Raw genomic sequence first — 27,619 nt, forward strand, 5'->3', positions numbered from 1 at the left:
TAGGATGCTTTATATTTCTGCGGTGTCTGTTGTAACTTCTCCTTTTACATTTCTAATTTTACTGATTTGACTCCTCTATCTCTTTCTCTTGATGAGTCTGGCTAATGGTTTATCAATCTATTTATCTTCTCAAAGAACCAGCTTTTAGCTTTATTGATCTTTGCTATTGTTTTCTTTTTTTCTATTTCATTTATTTCTGCTCTGATCTTTATGACTTCTTTCCTTCTACTAACTTTGGGTTTTGCTTGTTCTTCTTCCTCTAGTTCCTTTAGGTGTAAGTTTACATTGTTTTGAGATTTTTCTTCTTTCTGAGATAGGCTTGTATTGCTATAAACTTCCCTCTTAGAACTGCTTTTGCTGCATCCCATACATTTTGGATCATTGTGTTTTCATTGTCATTTGTCTCTAAGTATTTTTTATTCCCTCTTTGATTTCTTCAGTAATTTCTTGGTTATTTAGTAAAGAATTGTTTAGCCTCCACGTGTTTGTGTTTTTTTACGTTTTTTTCCCCATAACTGATTTCTAATCTCATAGCATTGTGGTCAGAAAAGATGCTTGATATGATTTCAATTTTCTTAAATTTACTGAGGCTTGATTTGTGACCCAAGATGTGATCTATCCTGGAGAATGTTCCATGTGCACTTGAGAAGAAAGTGTAATCTGCTGTTTTTGGATGGAATGTCCTATAAATATCAATGAAATCTATCTGGTCTATAGTGTCATTTAAAGCTTGTGTTTCCTTATTAATTTTCTGTTTGGATGATCTGTCCATTGGTGAAAGTGAGGTGTTAAAGTCCCCCAATATTATTGTGTTACTGTTGATTTCTTCTTTTATAACTGTTAGCAGTTGCCTTATGTATTGAGGCACTCCTATGTTGGGTGCATATGTATTTATAATTGTTATATCTTCTTCTTGGATTGATCCCTTGATCATTATGTAGTGTCCTTCCTTGTCTCTTGTAACATTCTTTATTTTAAAGTCTATTTTATCTAATACGAGGATTGCTACTCCAGCTTTCTTTTGATTTCCATTTGCATGGAATAGCTTTTTCCATCCCCTCACTTTCAGTCTGTATGTGTCCCTAGGTCTGAAGTGGGTCTCTTGTAGACAGCATATAGATGGGTCTTGTTTTTGTATCCATTCAGCAAGCCTGTCTTTTGGTTGGTGCATTTAATCCATTCACGTTTAAGGTAATTATCAATATGTATGTTCCTATAACAATATTCTTAATTGTTTTGAGTTTGTTTTTGTAGGTTCTTTTCTTCTCTTGTGTTTCCCACTTAGAGAAGTTCCTTTAGCATTTATTGTAGACCTGGTTTGGTGGTGCTGAATTCCCTTAGCTTTTGCTTGTCTGTAAAGCTTTTGATTTCTCCGTCGAATCTGAATGAGATCCTTGCCAGGTAGAGTAATCTTGGTTGTAGGTTCTTCTCTTTCATCACTTTAAATATATCATGCCACTCCCTCTGGCTTGTAGAGTTTCTGCTGAGAAATCAGCTGTTAACCTTATGGGAGTTCCCTTGTATGTCATCATTTTTCCCTTGTTGCTTTCAATAATTTTTCTTGCTTTCTTAATTTTTGCCAATTTGATTACTATGTGTCTCAGTCTGTTTCTCCTTGGGTTTATTCTGCCTGGGACTCTCTGCACTTCCTGGACTTGGGTGGCTATTTCCTTTCCCATGTTAGGAAAGTTGTTGCCTATAATCTCTTCAAATATTTTCTCGGGTCCTTTCTCTCTCTCTTCTCCTTCTGGAACCCCTATAATGAGAATGTTGTAGTGTTTAATGTTGTCCCAGAGGTCTCTTAGGCTGTCTTCATTTCTTTTCATTCTTTTTTCTTTATTCTGTTCTGTGGCAGTGAATTCCACCATTCTGTCTTCCAGGTCACTTATCCGTTCTTCTGCCTCAGTTATTCTGCTATTGATTCCTTCTAGTGTATTTTTCATTTCAGTTATTGTATTGGTCATCTCTGTTTGTTTGTTCTTTAATTCTTCTAGGTGTTTGTTCTTTAATTCTTCTAGGTCTCTGTTAAACATTTCTTGGATCTTCTCAATCTTTGCCTCCATTCTTTTTCCGAGGTCCTTGATCATCTTCACTATCATTATTCTGAATCCTTTTTCTAGAAGGTTTCCTATCTCTACTTCATTTAGTTGTTTTTCTGGGGATTTATCTTGTTCCTTCATCTGGCACATAGCCCTCTGCCTTTTCATCTTGTCTATCTTTCTGTAAATGTGGTTTTTGTTCCACAGCCTGCAGGATTGTAGTTTTTCTTGCTTCTGCTGTCTGCCCTCTGGTGGATGAGGCTATCTAAGAGGCTTGTGCAAGTTTCCTGATGGGAGGCACTAGTGGTGGGTAGAGCTGGGTGTTGCTCTGGTGGGCAGAGCTCAGTAAAACTTTAATCTGCTTGTCTGCTGATGGGTGGGGCTGGGTTCCCTCCTTGTTGGTTGTCTGGCCTGAGGCGACCCAAGACTGGAGCCTACCCAGCTCTTTTGTGGGGCTAATGGCGGACTCTGGGAAGGCTCACGCCAAGAAGTACTTCCCAGAACTTCTGCTGCCAGTGTCCTTGTCCTCATGGTGAGACACAGCCATCCCCCACCTCTGCAGGAGACCCTCCAACACTAGCAGGTAGGTCTGGTTCAGTCTCCTATGGGGTCACTGCTCCTTCCCCTGGGTTCCGATGCACACACTACTTTGTGTGTGCCCTCCAAGAGTGGAGTCTCTGTTTCCTCGAGTCCTGTCAAAGTCCTGCAATCAAATTCCTTCAAAATCTGATTCTCTAGGAATTCCTCCTCCTGTTGCCGGACCCCCAGGTTGGAAGCCTGACGTGGGGCTCAGAACCTTCTCTCCAGTGGGTGAACTTCTGTGGTATAAGTGCTCTCCAATTTGTGAGACACTCACCCAGCAGTTATGGGATTTGATTTTATTGTGATTGCGCCCTCCTACTGTCTTATTGTGGTTTCTCCTTTGCCTTTGGATGTGTGGTATCTTTTTCGGTGAGTTCCAGTGTCTTCCTGTAGACGACTGTTCAGCAGTCAGCAGTGATTCCGAGGCTCTCGCAAGAGGGAGTAAGCACACGTCCTTCTACTCCACTATCTTGGACCAATCTCTAAAATTGGGGTCTTAATAGAACCTACCTCATAGAAATGTGAGGATTCATTAACTCATTCAATAATCCACAAATATTTGTTGAACACCAACTACATGCTAGCTATTATTTTAAGCACTCACCCGGTTGTAGAAGAGAGATAAATAAGGTCCCATTATCATGGAGCTTACATTCTACTGGGGGAGAAACAAAACAAATACACGTGAAGCTTGGGAGTAGTGACAAGTGCTTTGATGGAACTAATACAAGGTGATACAACAGAAAGCATTTGGGGGTGGGACTGCCAATTAAACAGGGTAGACAGGGGAGATCTCCTGGTAGAGGTGACATTTAAGCTGTATGCTTACAAAAAGGAAGGTAATATGCCAAGCTGTATATTCTTGGCAGATAGAGCACAATGTATGTCAGCTATTTAACTTTTTAAAGATGAATGTATTTGCAAAAGGACATTAGAATGGGACTTTTCCTGCCTCGCTATCAAAAAATCAGGAAAAGGGCTTCCCTGGTGGCTCAGTGGTTGAGAGTCCGCCTGCCAATGCAGGGGACACGGGTTCGTGCCCCGGTCCGGGAAGATCCCACATGCCGCAGAGCGGCTGGGCCCGTGAGCCATGGCCGCTGAGCCTGTGCGTCTGGAGCCTGTGCTCCGCAACGGGAGACGCCACAACAGTGAGAGGCCTGCGTACTGAAAAAAAAAAAAAAAAAAAAAAATCAGGAGAAAAAAATCAACTGTGTTCAAACCCAAGAACACATTATGTCCATCTGAAATGACTTAAAAATAAGCATGTAGCCTCATTCCTGCCTCCATAAACTGCCAGGAACTATTTCTCTTCTCCACACTCCACTCAGACACTCAAGTAACCAGAGAGCAACAACCCAAACATTCAAATAAAAAGAACTGTACTTTATCAAAAGGGATCCTAACAATGTATTATGATATTTGAAGTAAAAGTGATACCTTTTCCCCAAAAGTTTAAATTGCCTTTACGAGATGCATATATTTATTTATTTGTTTGTTTATTTATTTATTTTAATTTTTGGCCGCGGCATGCGGGATCTTAGTTCCCCGACCAGGGATCAAACCTGTGCTCCCTGCCTTGGGCGTGTGGAATCTTAACCACTGGACTGCCAGGGAAGTCCCTAGATGCATATATTTAAACATCTCAGAAGGGGGATTTAAATTCTGATTCTTTCTTTTTGATAGGGATTCTAATACGACTTCAACTTTCCCTGAATCATATGTCTCCCCTTCGTTCTTTTCTTCTTGTACCTATTTAATCCAATACACAGGAATATAATTTTTGTCTATCCTTTAGATGTAGGAAAACCATGGTCTTATGCAGGCAGTATCAGGGAGCAAAGGCCAGTAGGGTAACCAAGGGGCACAAAAACATCTTTGAGAAACTGATACCACTGGTAAGTTGTGTTTATCATTAACTTCTCTCAGAATTCATTTTATTCTAAGTGGATGGAAAGAATATTTTGATAGTACTTGGAATATGGGTTGAGAGCCCCAAGAGACACATTGCTCTGCCTTCAAATAATGGATCAAGTTAATCACCACTGGTTTTGGGGGGTTTGCTTTTGTTTTTGTCAACTGGGGTCTGCAAATTTGGAAGAGAACTAAATCGCTTTGGATAATAAAACAGAATCTAGGTAATGCCACCTGCGGTCTTCCTTTTTTACCACATTGCTCTTCCTCTAAGTAAATGTTCAACAAGTACTTAAAGAATATTGATTTGAATTGTGCCAAATTATTGGCCTATCCTGGTCCAGCCCAGGTTACTGACATAAACCATAGCCACAGGTTCGACTGAGGCAAAAGGCTGAATCTGGGAAATTCCAGAAGCTAAGAGCAGCGTCCAATGATCTGCAAAGAGCCACTTCTGTTAGACCTCATGATTCTTGAATTCTCTGAAAGCAAATAGTATATCCTTATATTACTATTTAGACAAAATCAAGATTTTTGCTTCTGGGAAAAGGAAAAAAAAATGTAGTCATTAAGCACCTATTATTGAGCTGAAAAGAACACATCTACTTGTCATTTTCATACATTATCTCATTCAATTCACACACTGATCCAGTGAGTGAGGTATTGTTATCCCCATTTTACAGGTGAGGAAATTGAGGCTTAGAAAAGTGAAATAACTCACCCAGGTCACACAGAGGTCAAATAATTTGCCCAGGTCCCACAACTAGTTTGGGCAGAGTTGTGACACAAATCCAGATGTGACTGACTCCAAAATCTGTGTTCTTTCCATGACACCAGGATGTTGCACGATACTTATCTGGGTATTGTATGTACTTACATCATCACTTTAGCCTCTTCAATGAAATCCTCTTCAGACATGGAGCCTTCATTGATGGCCTTGATAGCTACCTGGACATGTGCTCGCCATTGGCCTAAATAGACCACCCCAAACTGGCCGCTTCCAATCTCCTTTACAAAAGCCAACTCGGATGGATCTATCTCCCACTTTTCTGGAAAAGTAAAACATGCACATTACAAATAAGGAAAAACATGTTAAATTTTTAGAGCTAGAAAAGATTTAGGAATTTTCTTGACCTATTCTCTTCTTTTTCAGAGAGGTTTAAAAAATTTATAAATGAGTGGAAAGGACCTGTAACCATTTTTAATACTCTTATTGTGGCTTAAAAGTATAATTCCAGAATTCAAGTATAAAAATACAAACCTCACTTACTTGGAGAGGAATTATGGATATCAAAACATGCTTTCTCTTTCCAGAGAGACCCAGGATGAAACAGTTCTGTGCCTTTCTAAACTAAACCTGCCGAAACCAGACCTGGAGCCTAAATATTTATGTCCCCAGTCTGTTTTTATCCTGGTGAGTAAACTTGTGAGATTAGATAAAATTTGGGGTCCCCCATCTCAGTTTCTATTATTGTTTCTTTGCCCACTTCCACCCCTAAAGGGCTTTCCTGCCCTTTCTCCTTTGCGAAAAGTCTAATCAATTCACCTGATAAATATTTTCAATATTAAGATTCTAACCCATATCTAAGTGTACGTTTGAAATGATGCTTGCATTACTGAATATTTCTCACTCCACAGAAGTAAATCAAGAAAAAAAGAACTGTTTTTAAAATAACCCTTTGGAAAACTGAGAATTAAATCTTAACTTTTTAGTAACCACTTTTATACAGCAACACCACCATCTGCTGGAACTTTAAAATAATGCATTTAAAAGAATTGTAATGGCCAGTGACCCCTTGTACCACCAGGCTTTGCAAGGGACTCCCCTTCCCAATAGTAGGTGTGTTTTTAAAATAACATGGGAGAATATATTCATGACCTTGGGACTGACATAGATTTATTCAACAGAATATAACTATAAAGGAGAATACTGATAGATTAAATTTCATAAAAATCCTATTTATCAAATACACCCCATTAAGAAAATGAAAAAGTAAGTCACAGACGGGGAGAAAATATTTCTTAAAACATATAACCAACAAAGAATTCCTATTCAAAGTAAGAATAAATCGATTAGGAAAAGGCAGATAATCCTATTCTTTAAGGGTTAAAAATAACTTGAATAGTATATTCTCTCACAAAAGAGAATGTCCAAATGGTCACTGAACCTATGAGAAGTTGATCAACATAATTAGTCATCAGGGAAATGCATATTTAAACCAAAATGAGATACCACTACACATGCACCAGATTGGCTAAAATGAAAACAGAAACCAAACCAAACAAAAACCACAAGAATACCAAATACTGGCAAGGGCAAAGATGTGGAACAGCTGAGACGTCCATACACTCTTCATTAAAGTATAATCTGGTATAAATTCTTTAGAAAACTGACTAAATCTGAGTATATTCATACTCTACGACCCAGCAATGCTACTTTTAAGTATATATCCATCATTGTCGGGGCATATGTGTGTGTTAAACGTTATCAAAAGGCATACAAGAATGTTCCTAATAATATTATTTAGAAAAGCCAAAAACTGGTTAGAACCCAAAAGGCTATCTGAAGAAGGATGGGCAAATCCATTGCGGTGTAGTCATGCAACGTAGCAGTTCACCGCAATGCAGCTGGACCAACCACACCCACCATGGTGGGTGAATTCACATGTGGAAGGATGGAAGAAAGAAGCCAGACGTGGATGCCCGGTGTCCAATTTCATTTATATAAGGTAGTCAAAACCAGACAACATTACTCAGGCTCTAGACTTACGAACTGTGCACTCTTCTGGATATTGAAAAATTGAAAAGTTTATTTTTTAATTAAAAACGACCATGTTTGGGCTTCCCTGGTGGCGCAGTGGTTGAGAGTCCGCCTGCCGATGCAGGGGACATGGGTTCGTGCCCCGGTCCGGGAAGATCTCACATGCCATGGAGCGGCTGGGCCCGTGAGCCATGGCCGCTGAGCCTGCGCGTCCGGAGCCTGTGCTCCGCAGCGGGAGGGACCACAACAGTGAGAGGCCCGCGTACCACAAAAAAAACAAAAAAAAAACGACCATGTTTAACTTAGATAAATGGCTAATGATAGAATTTTTTAAACATATAGTATTTATGGGGCAGAGGAATAATCTAGGCACCCATAACACCCTGAAATCACCTTTCCAGCCCAATTCACAGCGACCCTGAGTCCTGCTTATCTGCTACACAATAATTGTGTTATCTTTTTTTTTTCAGTATATTCTGAGTCCCCCTAATGAGATAAATTTAAGGAAATAAAGTATCAACAAATTAGAAAGCGGGATTCTTTGGCTCTTATTTATTCTCACAGATTTGCAACTATCACATTCACTAGAAAATAGTTCAAATCAAACTTGGTCCAAGTTCTATTCGAAAAAGGTGACAAGGACACTTTTAGCAACTCATTTTAGCAGGTTCTCTTGGGGAGAAGTCATTTCCCAGCCACCCACATAACCAGAGAGCAACAACCCAAACGTTCAAATAAAAAGAACTGGAATTTATCAAAAGGGTTCCAAATAATGTATAATGAAATTTGAAGTAAAAGTGAAACATTTTCCCCCAAAGTTTAAATGCCCTTAGGAGCTGCATATATTTAAACATCTCAGAAGGGAGATTTAAACTTTGAGGAGAAATGTAGCTAGACAGGCTCTACCTCAAAAGAGCTGAGAATTTAAAGAACACAGAGGGAACTTGGGATAGGCTCTTCACTGGATTTGATTTTTACTTGAGCACATGTGCATACTTTACCATAGCTAAAACCAGCTGTGGCCGGCAAGCAACTGCCCATCAGCCCAACTGGGTGGCGGAGACGGGACATGAGCCCTGGGGAGAAAAAAAGTCAGCATTTCAGTCCTAGTTACTAGCACAAAAGAAAAAGCCAAATATACTAGAATATAGTGCTATTCCTTAAATAGATCAGGCAAAAAAGCATTCTACAGTTAGTCTGTTTGCTTATTTTTCCCATTAGAAAAACACCTTTCGCAAAATAATATATGCTCATTGAACAGAAACTAAAGAATCCAAGAAAACACAAAGATGAAATAAAGGTCCCTTACAAAATCTTAGTATCCAGAGATACACTGTTATCACTTTGGTGAACATTTTCACAAAAATTTCCTTATGCGTGTTTGAAACATCTGATATGTTTCACAGCAATGTAAATGTTTTGCTCCAAGATTTTTACACTCAAAATGTAATTGACATGTGTCAATGACTATAAATAGACCTTAATATTATTTCCAAGATTTCACTATTGTAAAATATGCTGTATATTTTTGAACATATATCTGTATGTACCTCTCAAATTATTGCCTCAGGCATAAATTTCTTAAAATGTGACTTCATGATCAAAGAGTGTCTAGAAAGTTTGTACTAATTCATTCAACCACCAACAGTGTCTAAGTGTACCCATTTCCCCATCCTCCTCTTGAGAGTAGTTTATTATTATTTTTTAATAGCATGGTAGAGTAATGAGACTTCTTTTGATTGGGTCCACATGTAGTATTCCATAGAGTCAATTTCAGTTTTTGTTCAACAAACATTTATTATTTATTTCTTCAACTCACATTTCTTGAAAGACTGCTTTGTGCCAAGCATTATCTACATGGTGGGAGACAGCAGTGAGTAAGACAGTGATGGTCCCTACTCTCATGAAGCTTACATTCAAGTGGGAACAGAGAAAATAAAGAAGTACATGCACACACAAGAAGAAGCAGATGATGAGTCGATGAAGCAGATGAAGTAGAGTGGATGAAATACAGCTTCTTTAGAATGAGTGCCCACAGAAGGCCTTTCTGACAAGATGACAGCTATGCTGACATTCATGGATGAGTAGCCATCCTACAAGGATCAGAAGGAACAGCATTCCAGGCAGATGGAACAGCATGTGCAAAGGCTGGAAGACAGGAACAAACTTGGCCAACATAAGAACAGAAAGCAGCATTATTAAGTGCCCAATGTGTGTAAGACACTTCTCTAAGTAGATCCCAAAGATTCCAGAGGATCAAAGATGAAGAAAATGAGGACTCTACACACAGGGGCTCCATCTCAGTGAGGGAAGACAGGCAGAGAGAGGCAATTTCAGTGTAAAAGGAGTAAGTTCTGTGATGAAGATACGCAAGGTGCTCTGGGACACAGAGGAAGAGCACCTCGGACATTGTTGGATTCAAAGAAGTCTTCTGTCAGGAGATGATACTTGAGATGGATCTGACAAAAGGAGTCCACATTGTAGGCAGAGGTAGTAGCATAAGATGATATTGATACTTAGAGGTATGATGCACGAAGAGCTATTTGAGCAAAGAGTGAGAGGTAGAAGGGGCAAGAAATTATACATGAGAGGTAGGTTATATTCTGGTTGTGGTCAAGGCCTTGTATGCTTTGCAAAGGAGCATCACATCTTCCTGCAGGTGGGAGGGAGCCATTGAAAGATCCTAAATAAGGGAGTGGTGTAGTCAGATTTACATTTTGATACATCCTTCTGGCATCAGTATAGAGGATGGATGAGGGGAAGTCAACCTTGAAGGCGACAAGACCAGTGAAGAGGCCACTGTAATTATCTAAGTGAACAATGATTAGGGCAGTACACAGGGAGAGGCAGGGACCTACATGAGACATATATAGGATATGAAATTCATCGCACTTGATAATTAATCAGAAGTGCAAGGAGAATGGATGTATCTATTCTGACTTCCATGTTTCCAGCCCCTGTAATTGGCAAGATGATGATACGATTATCTGATGATGATACACCAGGAAGAGTAAATTTGGAAGGAAAGTAGTAGTATAAGATGAAGAGCTCCATTTCCTCATTGAAGTTCAGGGCATGTGGGATTGCAGGTATCTGTGTCTACCAGGCAGGAGAATCATGCAACTGAAGTATAGTTGATGTACAATATTATGTAAGTTACAGGTGTAGTGTAGTGTTTCGTAATTTTTAAAGATTGTACTCCATTCATAGTTATTATAAAATATTGGCTATATTCTCTGTGTTGTACAATATATCCTTGTAACTTATTTTATACATAATAGTTTGTACCCCTTAGACTTCAATTTTCTTAATGAAGTAGATGGTTAGGCAATTTACTCATGGGCAGTGGATAATACTAGAAAGGGGGTCTTGAGGAGAATGGTAGAAGTTTGAACAGAAAACAGGAAAGGATGCTTACCAGTGACTCTGAAGACCTAGTTGGGGTTAGAGCCCTCATGAAGTTGGGACTCTATAACACATGATCAAAGTAAAGAACATAATAGGAATTTCCTTAAGACCCTAACACCTTCCTCTAACTTCAAAGTTTTTGTTTGCCAAATGTTTTTATTCTGTGAATTACTACCAGTGGTTTAGTGATGGTTTGTCTCTCTGATAGAAAAAAAAAAAGTCTGTCACTCTCTTTGCATTGTCCTTACTTCTGGTAAAGAGATGGACTGTCATGAGCTAAATCGATCAGAAGTCAAAAACTAGACGGGATAGTCATGGGTTTCAATTCACAGCCTCATCTGGATCCTCCAATGATCTAAGTTGCCTCTTTCTGGAGGAGATGACAGTCATTAAACGCAGACCCTGGAGTCAGTAGGTTCTACGGCTCCAATGGTTTCAAAGATTTCTGTGAATTCAAATCTCAGTGCAAATACTTATTAACGGTGTGCCTTGAGCACAACTCATGCCTCAGTTTCCTCTTCTGTAAGATAGAGACATCAACAGCATCTACCTCATGGATTTCTCTGAAGATTAAATAAATAAATATACATAAAATAGGGTCTGGTCCAAAGTAAGTCTTCAGTAAATATCAACTATTTCTGAGTCCCATGCCTTTCCTCTTATCATCCTTCTTTCTCTTTGTCTTATCTCTTTTCTACTTTCTTTTCTCCCTAATAAACAGCCACCGTAGTTAGAAGTTCTCAAACCCTGTTTTTCTTTCTTTTATTGTTTGATCTAGCTTTAATTTTAAAAGTTATCTGTGTGGTATTTCTCACATTATAAGAATAATTTATATGCATTGTAATTTTTTAAAACCCTAGCATAATCTACAAAGCAGAAAATAAGTTTCCCTTACCCCCAGTCTCATTCCCCAGAGGTAAACATTAACAGCTTGTAGCCTGTTATGATCTTATTAGTTTAAAAATTATTACCTAAACTGTAACAGGATTTTTCTATGTATGCACGTATTTCTATATATTTACTTTTCAAAAGTAAGACTATAAATATACTGTTTTGCACCTTTTTTTCTTTACTAAGCAACTTATCACTAACATCTTTTCAGGTCAGCACATCCTGATCTGCCTCGGTATTTTTTTTTAACGTCACCACCACCACCACTCTGTTTCTTAAATTTTTTCTTTGAAGGAAGGGGAAAGAAGAGCGTGACGAAGAAAACTCCTGATTCTAAGGGTTTCTATCTCTAGCCACAAATATGTCCTCACTGGCCCCACTCAGACATGTTGCCACTTCCTCTCTAACCAAACGCCCAGTGACCATCAGGAATACCCAGGTGGACTCACTCCATAAGAGAATAAAAACTTCCTTGGATTTATTCCTGATATTTAGAACCAGTGTAATGGAAAAGTGGCCGCTTTCCAAAAGGGATTTGTTTGGGCATCACAACTTTTCATGAGAAAAATCTAAAAAAAGTACTGCATGTCAAGAAGTCAAAAGAATATGGAAGTTACAGTGGGTTCCAAATTCTATAACACTGAGGTAAGGAGATTCCCCCCATAGGCTCAGAGTAGTCCAGTACAGGTTGGACGAGGGCTGAAGACCAGAGCTGTGGTTGTAATCGTGGTGGAACTTTCTGGAATTCTATATCTTTCCATAGATGATAGGTTTGCAAAAATAGCCATTATTGCAAATTACAGCTGGGAGGGAAAGGGGGTTAAATATGCCTCTGGTATATTCAAGTCAAATTGTAACTGTGTAAGGCTGTGTCCTGTGTAAAACATTTTCTGTTTTCCATACAAGAAAGAACAGACAATGAGACATTTAAGGGTAATTTTCTATTGCAACTTTCTAAAGTTAAGAGCAAATTTAGAGGGGTAAAGAGAAAGAAGAATGAGCCTTTAGGACATTTGAAATTTTATTACATTTAGCTCCATGTAAATTTCAAGAACAGATGGATAATGACTAAATGGCCTTTTGCTTCCTTGTCATCTATCATTTTTCTAACCTGGCAGAAATGTAAAAAAAAATCAACCTACCTCTTGCCACCTGACTAGAAAAAACAAAAACGCATCAATGAGGAGGAGAATTGCACAGAAGACAGGTTGTATTTCGACTCTTAAACATTTCTACAGGGATATTTGGTCCTGTTAAGTGTCTGACCAGAGATACATTGCCTCTCTGGGGCCTGGCTCCCCGACTCTCCCAGCCTGAAGTTTCTGACTTACCAGCTGCGTTGTGCTGGTGATACCAGATCAACTCGGGGATTGATTGAAAGAGGTGTCTTTCAGTCACGTACCACTGTCCTGAGTCCTTCCTTTTAATCTGATAATGTTTGATGGTAGCCTCCATACTTCTACAATCAGTAAAATGTGAGTTCATAAACAAGCAAAAGACCACGATGGAACCAAGTCAATCATTAAGCAACAGGACTCCACCTCTAAAACTCATATCCTAGTAACACTACACACTGAAGAGCAGATAGGATTAAATTCAACAGGTGCAACCCCAGCCCAGGAAAATTCCTCAGCTATGGTACTGGGGTCTTAGATTCAAACATAACTTCAGCGAAAGTTGTCTAGGTGACAAGTCTAGTGTCCAAAAATGTACAGCTCGTAATGGACACTTATGAGCATTTATTGAATCAAGTATCAGTTCAATGAATGAATAAATGCACTGTGAGAGATGTGAGACAAAGGAGGGAGGAAAACCAGTATCGGGCGTATTGATGAGCAGGTTTGCTATGGGCAGCTGGGGCTTAATCCCTCTAGGAAGAGATGAGCGTCTGTGGAACATACCTCAGAGTCTTCCCACTAAAGTGCAAAGGAGCTGAAGGGCTTATCCTCCACTCCTCATGGTTGGAGGGTCACCTAGGAAGCTAACTCTCAGGTACTTCCAGTCCACCCCTGGGGACTACAAGAACCCGCAGCCAGAGAACATCCTCAGGCAGAAAGAAACAGGAAGCTTTCTGAGTACAAGAGAGCTCTCTGCAGGGTAACCCAGGGGTAAACCAAGGTGAGGAGAGAATCGCACCAGCAGTGTCTTCTACAACTAATCAAATCTCCTTACTTGATGCTTGAGAAAAGGAGATGAGAGAGTTTAAGTAACTTATCCAATGTCACATGCAGAGCTCGTTAGGGGATAAAATTTGAACCAATTAGTTGTCCCAAGTTCCAGGCCAGCAATTTTCTATGTTAGGCTCTCACTTACATTCTTACATTCTCTATATGATGGTATCTCCATAACAATGACTGTCCCAGGGATTGCTATTTCTAGAGAGATCAAAATCACAACTGCTTACCTCCCAGCTCTTATAAACACAGAAATGGTGTAGCATCCCAAATGTCTTGAATCTCTGACAATAAATGCACCTTCTTTAGACTGCAAAACAATTCATTCATTGTACAAGTTTATTCCTTATTAGGAAGAAAGACAAACATCTCAATAATGAAAACCAAAGCTATACTGACTTACTATAAAAGGATGATACTGTTTTTACAAGTACACACAATGTTATCTCTTAAACCCTTTATAGACTTAAATGTCATAACTATAAAATAAAATATAATTGGGACAAGAATTTGCAATGCATGAGTATTTTAAAACTTTGCTCCTGATTTTTCTAAGAATTCTGCATTTGACAGCCTTGTGCCCCACCATTTAGTTATTTTTCTTCTACTGATCAAGATAATAGATAAAAATAGCTGATGAATAAGAAGAACTCTGAGACAGACTGACAGGATTGTTCTTTAGAGGAAAAGAAACAACATGGTAAGTGGGGGTGAAGGAGGCAGAGAGGAATACATCTGGGAAGATGAGGAATGGAAAGAGAGACCAGAGCTCATGATATGGTTGGAAGGAGAATAGACTTGGGAGAGTCTGGAGAGAAGAGCGAGGACAGCCATTCTGCTTGCTCTAGGGGTACAGGAGAGGCAGAAGGAGAAATGGCAGGAGGGAAGAATATTATAGTAAGTTTGATGGTACATTATCAATTGGAGCCCCATGGACATTCTTTGGGAAACTCCACTAAAGCTGAAAATTGCTTTCAAATAAGCTTAAAGTTGACTGTTTGGTTTAGTTTGATACCGTAAAAAAAGTTTTCCCCTTATTAAGTGTGCTTACACTCATGAAGAGGAAAATATCTCAGAATCTTGGCAGACCTGTGAAAGCTTACACTTATCAAGTGCTAGTGGGTTGCTTGAGAACTGCACAATCCAAACAGCATGATGCGACTCCTCAAGATGAACATAATACATCTTCTCCTTCTCTTTCCAGACGCTTACCAAGAAACAAGCCTCATTTTCTGGTCAAATTTTTTAACCAATAGAAAAGAATAGAGAGCCCAGAAATAAACCCACGCTTATATGGTCAAATAGTCTGTGACAAAAAAAGACAAGAATATACAATGGGAAAAAGACAGCCTTTTCAATAAATTGCAATGGGAAAACTGGACAGCTACATGCAAAAGAATCAAACTGGGTTACTTTCTCACACCATATACCAGAATAAACTCAAAATGGATTAAAGACTTAAATGTAAGACCTGAAACCATAAAAGTCCTAGAAGAAAACACAGGCAGTATGCTCTCTGACATCGGTCTTAACAACATTTTTTTGGATTTGTCTCCTCGGGCAAGGGGAACAAAAGCAAAAATAAACAAATAGGACTACATTAAACTACAAAGCTTCTGCACAGTGAAGGAAACTATCAACAAAATGAAAAGGCAGCCTACTGAATGGGAGTAGATGTTTACAAAAGATATATCTGAAGAGGGGTTAGTGTCTAAAATACACAAAGAACTCATACAACTCAACATCAAAAAACGAACAATTCTATTTAAAAATGGGCAGAGGACCTGAATAGACATTTTTCCACAGAAGATATACAACAGACCCATGAAAAGATGCTCAACATCACTAATCATCAGGAAAATGCAAATCAAAACCACAATGAGATATCACCTCACACCTGTAAGAATGGCTGTCATCAAAAAGACAACAAATAACAAGTGTTGGCAAGGATGTGGAGAAAAGAGAACACTTGTGTACTATTGGCGGAATTATAAATTGGTGCAACCACTATGGAAAATAGTATGTAGATTCCTCAAAAAATTTAAAATAGAACTACCATATGATTCAGCAATTCTACTTCTGGATATTTACCTAAAGAAAACGAAAGCACTAGTTTGAAAGGATATATGCACCCCAATGTTCATAGCAGCACTATTTGCAATAGCCAAGATATGGAAGCAACCTAAGTGTCCATCAACAGACGAATGGATAAAGAAGATGTGGTACATATATATACAATGGAATATTACTTAGCCATAAAAAAAGAACGAGATCTTGCGATTTGTGACATGGGTGGACCTAGAGGGTGTTATGCTAAGTGAAATAAGCCAGACAGAGAAGGACAAATACCATATGATGTCACCTATATGTGGAATCTAAAAAGCAAAGCAAACAAGCCAACAAAAGAAAAACAGACTCAGATACAGAGAACAAAAGGGTGGTTGCCAGATGGGAGGGGGTTGGGAGGGGGCAGGAAATAGGTGAAGGGGACTGCATTACAAACCTCCAGTTATAAATAAATAAGCCACAGGGATGTAATATACAACATAAGAAATACGGTCAATAATACTGTAATAACTTTGTAAAGGGACAGATGGTGACTTAACAGTGATCATTTCATAATGTATGCAAATATCATATCACTATGCAGTACACCTGAAACTAATACAATATTGTGTGTCAACCATATTTCAATTAAGAAAGGAAATTCAAATTCAAATGAAAAAATCTAGAAATTAATAAGGAAACACTACATATCAGGACCTCTGTTATATCGGTCAGGCAATACTCAGAAATAAATTCACAGTCTCATTATTTATATCAATAAATGAAAGGAATACAAAATAAACAGATCCAACTCAAGAAGTTAGGTTAAGAATTATAAAATAAACCCAAGTAAAGTAGAAGAAAAGATCTAGAGACTGTCATATAGAATGAAGTAAGTCAGAAAGAGAAAAACAAATATCATATATTAACGCATGTATGTGGAACCTAGAAAAATGGTACAGATGAACCAGTTTGCAGGGAAGAAGTTGAGACACAGATGTAGAGAACAAACGTATGGACACCAAGAGGGGAAAACCACAGTGGGGTGGGAGTGGTGGTGTGCTGAATTGGGCGATTGGGATTGACATGTATACACTGCTGTGTATAAAATTGATGACTGATAAGAACCTGCAATACAAAAAAAAAAAAAAAAAACAACTAATACTAATCTTTCTTTGGGTTATTTGTATGGAAATATGTTAATATAAATGTTTCAGACATTACATGAAATTTCTAAAAATCTTATATGTTCTGACATAACGATATAAGTCATAATTCTAGTTATTACTTTAAAATGTATATCTCAGAAATAACTAAATTTCCTTATCAATTGCATTATTATAAAAAAAATAAAGACAAAAGCAGAAAATAATAAATTATAAAAACAAAAATATAATACAGCAAGTAATTAAATTCAAAGTCTGGTTGCCTAGGGAAAAAAAATAAAATAGATAAACTACTACTTAACCTAATCAATAAATAATGGGGTGAATCTATTAAAAAATAAGTCACAAGCATCTAGAAAAAAATTAAAGAATCTTCTTGACTCTATAAAGTACATTTGAAAACTTGAATAAAATGGGTAATTAGCTAGCAAAACATAAAATTTATCAAAATTGATTCCAGAAAAGCTAGAAATCTTACTGGACCAATTGAATTGAAACACGGATAAGGTTTTAAAAGAGCTACGACATTAAAAAGCACCATAGTTACACATTGTGATGTTACTAAATCTTAAAGAAATGATAGATCAATTAAATAATTCCAGAGCATATGAAAGAAAAACTTCTAAATTATACAAAGTGGTTTAACATCCATACCAACAACACAGCAAAGATTGTGTACAAAAGGGAAAACAACTAACCAGTCTTCACTTATATCAATGCAAAAATCCTAACTAGGGGCTACCCTGGTAGCACAGTGGTTGAGAGTCCACCTGCCGATGCAGGGGACTCGGGTTCGTGCCCCGGTCCGGGAGGATCCCACATGCCGCAGAGGGGCTGGGCCCGTGAGCCATGGCCGCTGGGCCTGCGCATCCGGAGCCTGTGCTCCGCAACGGGAGAGGCCACAACAGTGAGAGGCCCGCGTACCGCAAAAAAAAAAAAAAAATCCTAACTAAATGTTAACAAACTGAATCCAGTAGCACAATAAAAGAATAATACACCATGACCAAGAGGGATTACATACAAGAATGCATACAAGAATGCAAGAGTAATTTAATATTAGAGATTTTATTAATATGATTCATCATTTAATAGATCTGAGGAGAAAAATCTCATCCAACAACTCCATAGATGTTGAAGAAGCATTTGACAATTTCAACTTATATTATCAGGATTTTCTTATTTTTTATAAAATGGTAATATATGTGTACTTCTTTAACACAATAGCCCTTATTTACTTTAGTCCCAAGTCCAGCATCATGTTTTATGTAGAAATCATTCTAACTAAAACCAGGAAAAAAGAAATACTCACTGTCAGCCCTGGTACTTAATTTTGTTCTGAGATACTAGCCAGTGCAATTAAATGAGGCAGAAATTAGCAACACTGATTTAAAATTATAAAAGAGGGTTGAAATAATCACTGTTTGTTGCTGATAAGATTACATACCTGAAACCCAAGAGAACTGCCTGAAAAATTTTTTGAATTCATCTAAGTCATCAGTTACAAACTAATTCACAGAAATCAAGAGCTTTCAAAAGTAAAAAATAACAAGATAAGCCCATTTATAATAGCAACAAGAAGACAAAATACCTTAAAATAAACTTAAAAATCCACGTGCAAGGGCTAAATGAAGAAAACCTTAAAATGCTCCTGAAAAATACAAAAGTATTTGCTTTTTCTTATTAGGTCTTAACTCCATCTAAGATCTGTTTTTGCTTGATGTAGGGATCTAATTTTAATTTTTTCTATATGAGTAATTAATATATGGGTCCTGGAACAAATTGGTCCCTAAACCCCACTGATCTGTAATGCATGAACAATTTTCTCTAAATTAATCTGTAAATTTAATGCAACCAACAGGAAAGTTTTTTAAATGAGGCAAAGTAATTCTGAAGTTCATATGGACAAAATATGTGTCTCCAGAATGTTTCTAAAAAAGAAGAAAGGAGGCTAGCCACACCAGAGAAAGCTTCAGTGGTTAAAACATTATAATGGCAGAACATGAATAGACAGGCTGATCAATGAAACCATGCAGTAAGTCCAGACACAGTTTTTTGTGTTTATGATGAAAGTGGCATCTCAAATCAATACAGACAAGAAGGACACTTGGTAAAGAAAAAAATTAACTTGGATCCAAACCTCATGATAGCAGGAAAAATTATAAATGGATCAAACATGTATACATAAAAAATAAAGTCACTAAAGTAGTCAAGAAACATGGGAATTTTTTTTTATAACCTTGGAGTGGACAAGGCAATTCTAACCTGACACAAACCCTGAAGTCTTACAAAAATTTGTCTTAAAAATTCAAATACTATTCATGGCAAGAAAAAAAACACAAAGCAAAAATTGGAGAAAATATTGCCACATATCACAAAGAGCTAATTTCCTCAGTATAGCTACCTAGGTCCTACAAATTGTGAGGGAAGCATCAAAAAAACCCACAGAAAATCTTGCAAAGGATATGGACAGCTACAGAAAAGGAAATACAAATATATAGACTTTAATATAGAAAAAACTACTTAACATTCCCAGAATAAGAGAAAAGCAAATTAAATCACACTGAGATGAGATGTCAGAGAGCAAAGTTCCAAATGTTTAATTAAAACGCTTGCTGAAGATGCTGTGGGAAAATAAGCACTCTCTTACATGTCTAAATGTAAGACAGATATATAAATTGATACAACTCTTATAGAGGGCATTGTGATATCTAACAAAATTGGAAATGTGCATTCTCTTTGACCCAGAATTTCCTCCTTTGGTGATTTATCCTACAAATATTCTCACATAAATGGAAAGAAGACAAACGTGTTGGTTACCTACGGCAGGACTGTTTTAATAGTAAAGAAGTATATACTACTTAAATTTCTATGATGAAGGATCGGTTAAATAAATTGTGACAGGGACTTCCCTGGTGGCGCAGTGGTTAAGAATCCACCTGCCAATGCAGGGGACACGGGTTCGAGCCCTGGTCTGGGAAGATCGCACATGCCGCGGAGTAACTAAGCCTGAGTGCCACGACTGCTGAGCGTAGGCTCTAGAGCTCGCGAGCCACAACTGTTGAAGCCCGCACACCGAGAGCCCGTGCTCCGCAACAAGAGAAGCCACTGCAATGAGAAGCCCGCGCACCGCAACGAAGACCCAACGCAGCCAAAAAATAATTAATTAATTAATTAATTAAAAAAATAAATTGTGACACATTCATGCTAAGAAATACTATGCAGGTGTAAAATGAATGAGGACACTTTACATACTGATGTGGAAAGATTCCTAAAATATTAAGTGAAAAAAAGTAACGTACAGAAAAGTATAATAATTATGTTACCATTTGCATAAAAATAACACAAGAAAATATTGATATATTGTACTTGCTTGCATATATAGTAAATATCTGTGAAAGGACACAAAACAAACTAATAATAGTAGTTTGGAGGGAAATTGATGGGTTGGAGACAAGGATGAAAGAAAATTCAAAGTCCTTCCTTTTGATTTTTGAAGTATAAAAATTTTTTGACTATTGAAATATGAAATTAATAAAATTATAAGATACTTCCATAAATAATTTATGCAATAAATTTGAAAATAAATATAAAATAGGCAATTCCTTAGGTAAATATTTTTTGACTATTGAAATATGAAATTAATAAAATTATAAGATACTTCCATAAATAATTTATGCAATAAATTTGAAAATAAATATAAAATAGGCAATTCCTTAGGTAAATATAAATTAAATCCCCCCAAAAAACGCAAACAGGGGCTTCCCTGGTGGCGCAGTGGTTGAGGGTCCGCCTGCCGATGCAGGGGATGCGGGTTCGTGCCCCAGTCCGGGAGGATCCCATGTGCCGCAGAGCGGCTGGGCCCGTGGGCCATGGCCGCTGGGCCTGCGCGTCCGGAGCCTGTGCTCCGCAACAGGAGAGGCCACAGCGGTGAGAGACCCGCGTACCGCAAAAAAAAACAGAAAACAAAAAAAAAAAAAACACAAACAGAAAAGGAAATTAATTGTAATCAAATATCTATCTGTTTGAAAATGCAGCTTGCCAGACTATTTTACAAAAGATATATCTAACCTTCAAGAAACAAATAACTTCTATCTAATATAACAATTCCAGAGATTGGAAAAAGAGATAAAAACCCCACATGCCAACTCATTTTATGATGCTAGTATAACTTTTATGCTAAAACCAGACAAAGAGGACAGAAAATTAGAAGCCAGGCTAACTTTGAACTTGACAGGACAAATGCTAAATAAAATATTAGGAAACCCAAACAAGCAATATATTTTAAATGCCTCATAACCAAATAGGATGTAAACCAGGCATATTTTAAAAAATAAAAATTAGAAAATATGTAAATTACAAAAAATATTTTAAGATATAGAGGAAAAATATGTATATATTTAAAATATCATACACAGGACTTCCCTGGTGGCACAGTGGTTGAGAGTCCGCCTGCCGATGCAGGGGACACGGGTTCGTGCCCCGGTCCGGGAAGATCCCACATGCCACGGAGCGGCTGGGCCCGTGAGCCATGGCCGCTGAGCCTGCACGTGCGGAGCCTGTGCTCCGCAACGGGAGTGGCCACAACAGTGAGAGGCCCGCGCACCGAAGGAAAAAAAAAAAAAAAAAAATCATACACACTCTTCAGACAGATTAAAGATCTAAATGTGAAAAGCACATCTTTAAAACATTTAGGGCTTCCCTGGTGGCGCAGTGGTTGAGAGTCTGCCTGCTGATGCAGGGGACATGGGTTCGTGCCCCGGTCCGGGAAGATCCCACATGCCACGGAGCGGCTGGGCCCGTGAGCCATGGCCGCTGAGCCTGCGCGTCCGGAGCCTGTGCTCCGCAACGGGAGAGGCCACAACAGTGAGAGGCCGCGTACCGCAAAAAAAAAAAAAAAATTAAACACATGGACAAAATGGGAACACACCCTTCTACTGTGGTTGCCTCTGCCGAGTGAGTCAGGACCAGAAAGATGAGGGAGGGGGTGGGCTTTAACTGTATCTGTAATGTCTTATTTTGTTAAAGAATGTTAGGACCCAATGTTACTATTGATATTTACGATATCTGGGTTGTGGGTATGGGAAGGTTTGCTACCAAATTCCCCATTCTAGCCTTTGTAGGGAGGTCAGACACTTGCCCCATTCTGGTTTCCTCTCAGATGTAGGACCTCACGTAGGACCTGCCCAGCCCAGAGATTCAGGCCATATTACCTGTGACCAGCTTGCTTACTGTGGACCTACTTTTCGACTTCCCTTCTCCACTTCTGCCTGCCTGTCATCACACCTTCTTTGTCCATTCTGCACCCACTAATGTATAATGTCACCATGCCAGGCAGATATTGCATTTGCTGCCATGCTCCATTTCCTCGCGGCCAGTGAGGCCAGGCCAGACCTCCAGCCTCTGTCCCCACCACCACCTGAGGCTGGTCTGTGTCCCTCGTGCTCAGCCTGTCCCCCAGCTACTAACTGGACCATCCCCGTGTCCTAAGCCATTACTGGCACTGAGTTTTGAGATACAGACCTGATTCTCGCTCATATTTCTAGATTTCCTCAACATCCGACACCAGGTCATAATGACACAAATACTTCTCACTTACTTTCTAGTTCTGACTGTACATTTACCCACAGTTGATATTTACCGTCAGTTGGAAATTTAAACTATACACAGTTTTGTTTTGTTTTGACCTAGATGAGCAGTTTTGATCTGAGTTTGATATTTTGGCTACTCCACTCTTCCTTTTGTTCCCAAGAACGAAAGTGCAGCCCCGTGTATTTTTCTATATCTGTGTTTTTCATGAGTCTAAGCTAAGCTCAGGAGGGCAGACTATATATTGGATTGTCATTGATGCAAAGGTACACAGGCAATCCAAACAGAGACCCTTCTGGCAGAATGCACTTCAGAGTGAATGAAGGAGTTTTAGTATGTTAGAGTCGGAATCATTTCAGGAGAAAGACATTTCTGAAATTATGGTGAAAATCAATGAAAAACATGATTTGATACAAAGATATCTAGTTTACGACTTAAAAAATGTATAGTAGAGATGAAGCTGTAACAATATTTTAAAACTAAAAAAACAAAACCAGTGAGTAATACAACTCTTTAGTTGGGTAAAGTCTTTATAATGTGCCTCTCTCAGAAATTTTGAAAATATTCACAAATTTATTCACAAATAAATTGAATTACCTCTTGTCTCAAAAGACGTTCTGTCTGATTTCTGGTGATATTTCTATGGTACCACCTGTAAAAGTAATAAAAATAATTTTTAAATGTTATGTTTCATTTCTTTCCAGAAAAAAAAAAAAAACAAAAAACCCCAAGCTGCTCCATTTCCTTCATTTTTAAAAACTTTCTCCAGAACTGATTTTAGAAAACGGAGTGATTTTTAACTCAGATAAACAATAACGTACTGTAATGTGTCCGTTAGTTTAATACAGTTTTATTGATTGCAAGCCAAGATCTCACTTATTCTATCACATCTCCATTCAACTTTCTAACACACACTTAGTATATAATTTTGAATGATATAACCTCCTGAAAATTCCATAAAAGGTACGTGGTTAGGAAGTCATCATCTTCAATAAACACCTTACAGAGCTTTGGTTAAACAAACTAAAAAATAACCATTTCTTTCCCCTCAGGAACATCTTGTTTACATGCTTATATATGTGTTATGTTATCTTTCTGAACTTAAAACTCACACCAACTTATCTGACTCTCCTGAGTTTGTTACCTTGTGGTAAAGTCAGTGGTTTGATAGCGTAAACAACCAATATACAAATCACCCTGCCCCAATCCCTCACGGGCCTCATGGTGGTCCTCTTTTTCCCCTCGCTTACTAAGCTTGGGCCACATTGGGAATCTTTCCTGGCTCAAACTCACGAAGCCCTTTTCTGCCTCCGACCTTGCTGTTATCTCTGCATGAAGCCATCATTAAATGACTTTAAAATACCAGAGCTACACACAGTGATCGTAATTAAGTAACACTGTAATTTAAACATATGGTTTGGTATAACAACACAATCAGTAGGCAAATGTGGTACAGGAAAGAGAGAGGAAACGGTAGAACAAAGGCGAGAGACAGAAAAATGGAAAAGCTTTCATTTCAAAACAAGATTTTAAAAAGGAGTTAATCTAATTTTACCAGAAATAATATTTTTGTGGACAGTGGAAGGAAGAGTGCATATATAACCATGCAGTAAGTCAAGTGGGGGGAGCGCAAAGGTGGCTGATTGAAACTCAGACCTGCCTTGGAGGATGGAACCTATCTCATCATGTGGACTTCCCCTAACCTTCAATAGTAGAAAGTTGCCACTAAATTAGAATGGTCAGGTTCTTTAAATACTAATGCCCTCAAATTGAAAACAGTCTTTTAAAAAGATGAACCACAGAGAATAGGGGATGATTACAGATGATTCTAATCAAAGTAATATGACTATATGACTACTTACTGCTAGTGGAAACAAGAGTAACTGTGATGTTAAACTGTGCATATCATTCAGTACTTTTTAATGACTATTCATATTGTGGAAAGGAATTTCAAGATGAGTCTGAGACCTCTTGCTGTAGAAAGAAGAAATTCTTTCAAAATAAATGAGACAGAGTTAAAGACACAGGGAACCAGTTTAATGGGGCCCCCCACTGGCTAAGTTCTGAAATATGGGTGCTAAAAGGAGAATGATGATTATAGCTCACTGAAATAACTGAAGCTGTAAAAAGCCAAGACTGCATAATGTACTCGAAAGGGGAGAGATTAACATAAATTGATTTTTTTCTAAATAGTGTTTTTTACCTGCTATTGTGTTGGTGTTAATTTTGTTGCTTTGTACTTATTTATTATAGTGATAAATAAAATAAATATATTAATTTTGACTAAATATAAATTAAAAATCCATCCACGTGGAAGTCATACTTAGAATGACTTCAAAGTAGTAACAAAAGAGCCAGATAGAAGTATATGATGAATTTAAGACCCTTTAAAATAATGCAGAATTCCATCTGCATTATTATAATGATATATGTAAGGCAGGAAAAGATAGGATGAATGCAATTTAGAGGAGGTGGAAGCATGGTATTTCAGAATTTCATCTCTTTAAATCGGTTGGTAAAAGTTAGAAGAGTTTTTGTTCTGTTTTGTTTTTTTCAAATAGGTAAGGCTGTAACTCCTTTACTGAGACAACACTGATTATAAAACTAATATTGAGGGGCTTCCCTGGTGGCGCAGTGGTTAAGAATCCACCTGCCAATGCAGGGGACACGGGTTTGAGCGCTGGTCTGGGAAGATCCCACATGCTGTGGAGCAACTAAGCCCCTGTGCCACAACTACTGAGCCTGTGCTCTACAGCCTGTGAGCCACAACTGCTGAAGCCCACGCACCTAGAGCCCATGGTCCGCAACAAGAGAAAACACCGCAATGAGAGGCCTGCACACGGCAACGAAGAGCAGCCCCGGCTCGCCGCAACTAGAGAAAGCCCGCGCACAGCAACGAAGACCCAACGCAGCCAAAAATACATAAATAAATAGTAAATAAATGTTTAAAAAATTAAAAAAAAAAACTAACATTGAATGATTTCAATAGAAGCCCCAAAACACAGGATTGTGGTGGGCCTTCCACTGACATATTAAAAAAAATCCTGGCTCAAACTCACCAGGATTGGACTCACAGTACGTCCAACTGTGGTTGAGTACAACCATCTTATATATATGTAAGCCTCCCATGTGCCATTCTTAGATTTCTGATCAATAAGTAACAGTATTGTGGTCTTGAGTTTTAGCCCTAGAAACCCTATTAGGTCTGAGAAGGTTAATCTGCTTCACTGAGTGACTTTCTAACCCTGAGAAGGTTAAGCACTCAGTGTAGAGACAATTAGATAAATCAGACTCATATTTCCATAGCTCAAGATAATCAATGTTTGCTATTTAAAATATCTATAATTTTAAGAGAATCTGGCATATCAGGTTTTTGTCTTTGATTTAAAATTAATCTTAAACTTGTTATTTGAAGTTTGAGGGAATTGAACCAATTTTTAAAATGACATTCATATGGATAAGAGAACTCGATTTACCACATATATTTGTTTAACTTATTACACTTCCAGGATCATGTAAGGACTTACAAAGGGCTATTACAATTGCAAATTTGCCGTCAGGCATGTGATGTACAATACTTAAAAAGAAAACTGAATTTATTCAGTTTATCAATGCAAGTTAGATGTTTCCAGAAATTTAATTAACTGAGCTTATAAATAGGATGGATTGTTTAAAGACATTTCGTATGTTGAGTATGAATTAAGGTGATTGTTCTTAACCTTTTTAGATTTATGCGTAGTATATCAAGACTTACAAGTTAAATCTGAAGGCTTACTGAAAACCAGGGTTTTACGTTGTAATGTTGATAATTTAATTTCAAACCAAAGTAGCCATAAATATTTCTCTGAATAAAGGTGCCCCTGAAATGTCAGAAGCCCATGTGGACACAGCATTCCTTCCCCCCTCGGCCCCTAACTCCCTCCTGCCCCCTTTAGCCCTCAAGTCACTTCCTCAGAAAGGTCTTCCCCACCCAACACGCTCATTTAAATTATATCCCCTTCCCTCTCCCTGTGCCCCATACTGTTCCTTCATAATACCACAATTTAAAATGATATATTTATTTGTGAATTTGGGGTTGTTTAATGTCTATTTTCCCATGAAGCTGTAAGTTGCATGAAGGCAGGGACTGCTTCTGTGTATTCCGTATTGTGTTTCCAAGGCCTGGAACAGCTAACATCTGGTACATCCTAAGTGCACGATAAAAAAGACTGAACAAATAAATTGACTGGAGGACTGAAGTATCTATGAATGTAGTACACCTGTAATACTAGGCAAGGTGGACCAAACTGTAAATGCCTTACCTGTTCATTTCACAGTTCAAGACGGGTTCGAGCCCTGGTCCAGGAAGGTCTCACATGCCACGGAGCAACTGGGCCCCTGCGCCACAGCTAGTGAGCCTGCTCTCTAGAGCCCGCGAGCCACAACTACTGAAGCCTGCGTGCCTAGAGCCCGTGCTCCACAACAAGAGAAGCCACCACAGTGAGAAGCCCGTGCACTGCAACGAAGAGTAGCCCCCGCTCGCCACTACTGGAGAAAGCCCGCACGCAGCAACAAAGACCCAATGCAGCCAAAAATAAATAAATTTAATATCTCAACCATAGTTTCTGATCTGCAGAATGAGGGGCAGAATGATCTGCAGAGTGACTGCTAAGATTTCCGTCTTCTAAATCTATAAGGGTAGCAAGAATGTATTTCTAAGCAGAACTCTAGTAACATACCAAATGTTCTTCCAAACTACATTAGCCTACTTCTCAACTTCATTGATTTCTAAAAGATTTCAAAACATGAGCTAAATATAGTAATGTGTCTATATATTAAGTCTAATTTCATTTATGCACAATTAATGCCATTTTTAATTTTTTTAAATGTTTTGATCACGCTGCATGGCATGAGGGATCTTAGTACCCTGACCAGGGATCGAACCCATGCCCCTTGCAGTGTAAGTGCAGAGTCTTAACCACTGGACCACCAGGGAAGTCCCCATTTTTTAAATAATAACTTTTCCATTTAGGACATGTATTAAAATAAGTGCAAGATGAGTGTTTGGTTTCACAT

General features: G+C 38.3%; 1 protein-coding gene across 2 annotated transcripts in view; it reads right to left on the reverse strand.

Annotated features, from left to right (window-relative positions):
• Positions 1-27,619, reverse strand: part of TXK (TXK tyrosine kinase) — a 93,987-nt gene that overhangs the window by 45,764 nt on the left and 20,604 nt on the right. For both annotated transcript variants that reach the window (XM_079921097.1, XM_079921096.1), the window contains exons 6-10: positions 23,162-23,216; positions 13,997-14,076; positions 12,924-13,051; positions 8,295-8,369; positions 5,410-5,581 (exon numbers count right to left, since the gene is read on the reverse strand). In XM_079921097.1, the coding sequence (XP_079777223.1) occupies positions 5,410-5,581; positions 8,295-8,369; positions 12,924-13,051; positions 13,997-14,076; positions 23,162-23,216 (510 nt within the window). The remainder of the gene's footprint in view (positions 1-5,409; positions 5,582-8,294; positions 8,370-12,923; positions 13,052-13,996; positions 14,077-23,161; positions 23,217-27,619) is intronic.

The sequence above is a fragment of the Stenella coeruleoalba genome (assembly GCF_951394435.1).
Source record: "Stenella coeruleoalba genome assembly, chromosome: 4".
Lineage (NCBI taxonomy): Eukaryota > Metazoa > Chordata > Mammalia > Artiodactyla > Delphinidae > Stenella > Stenella coeruleoalba.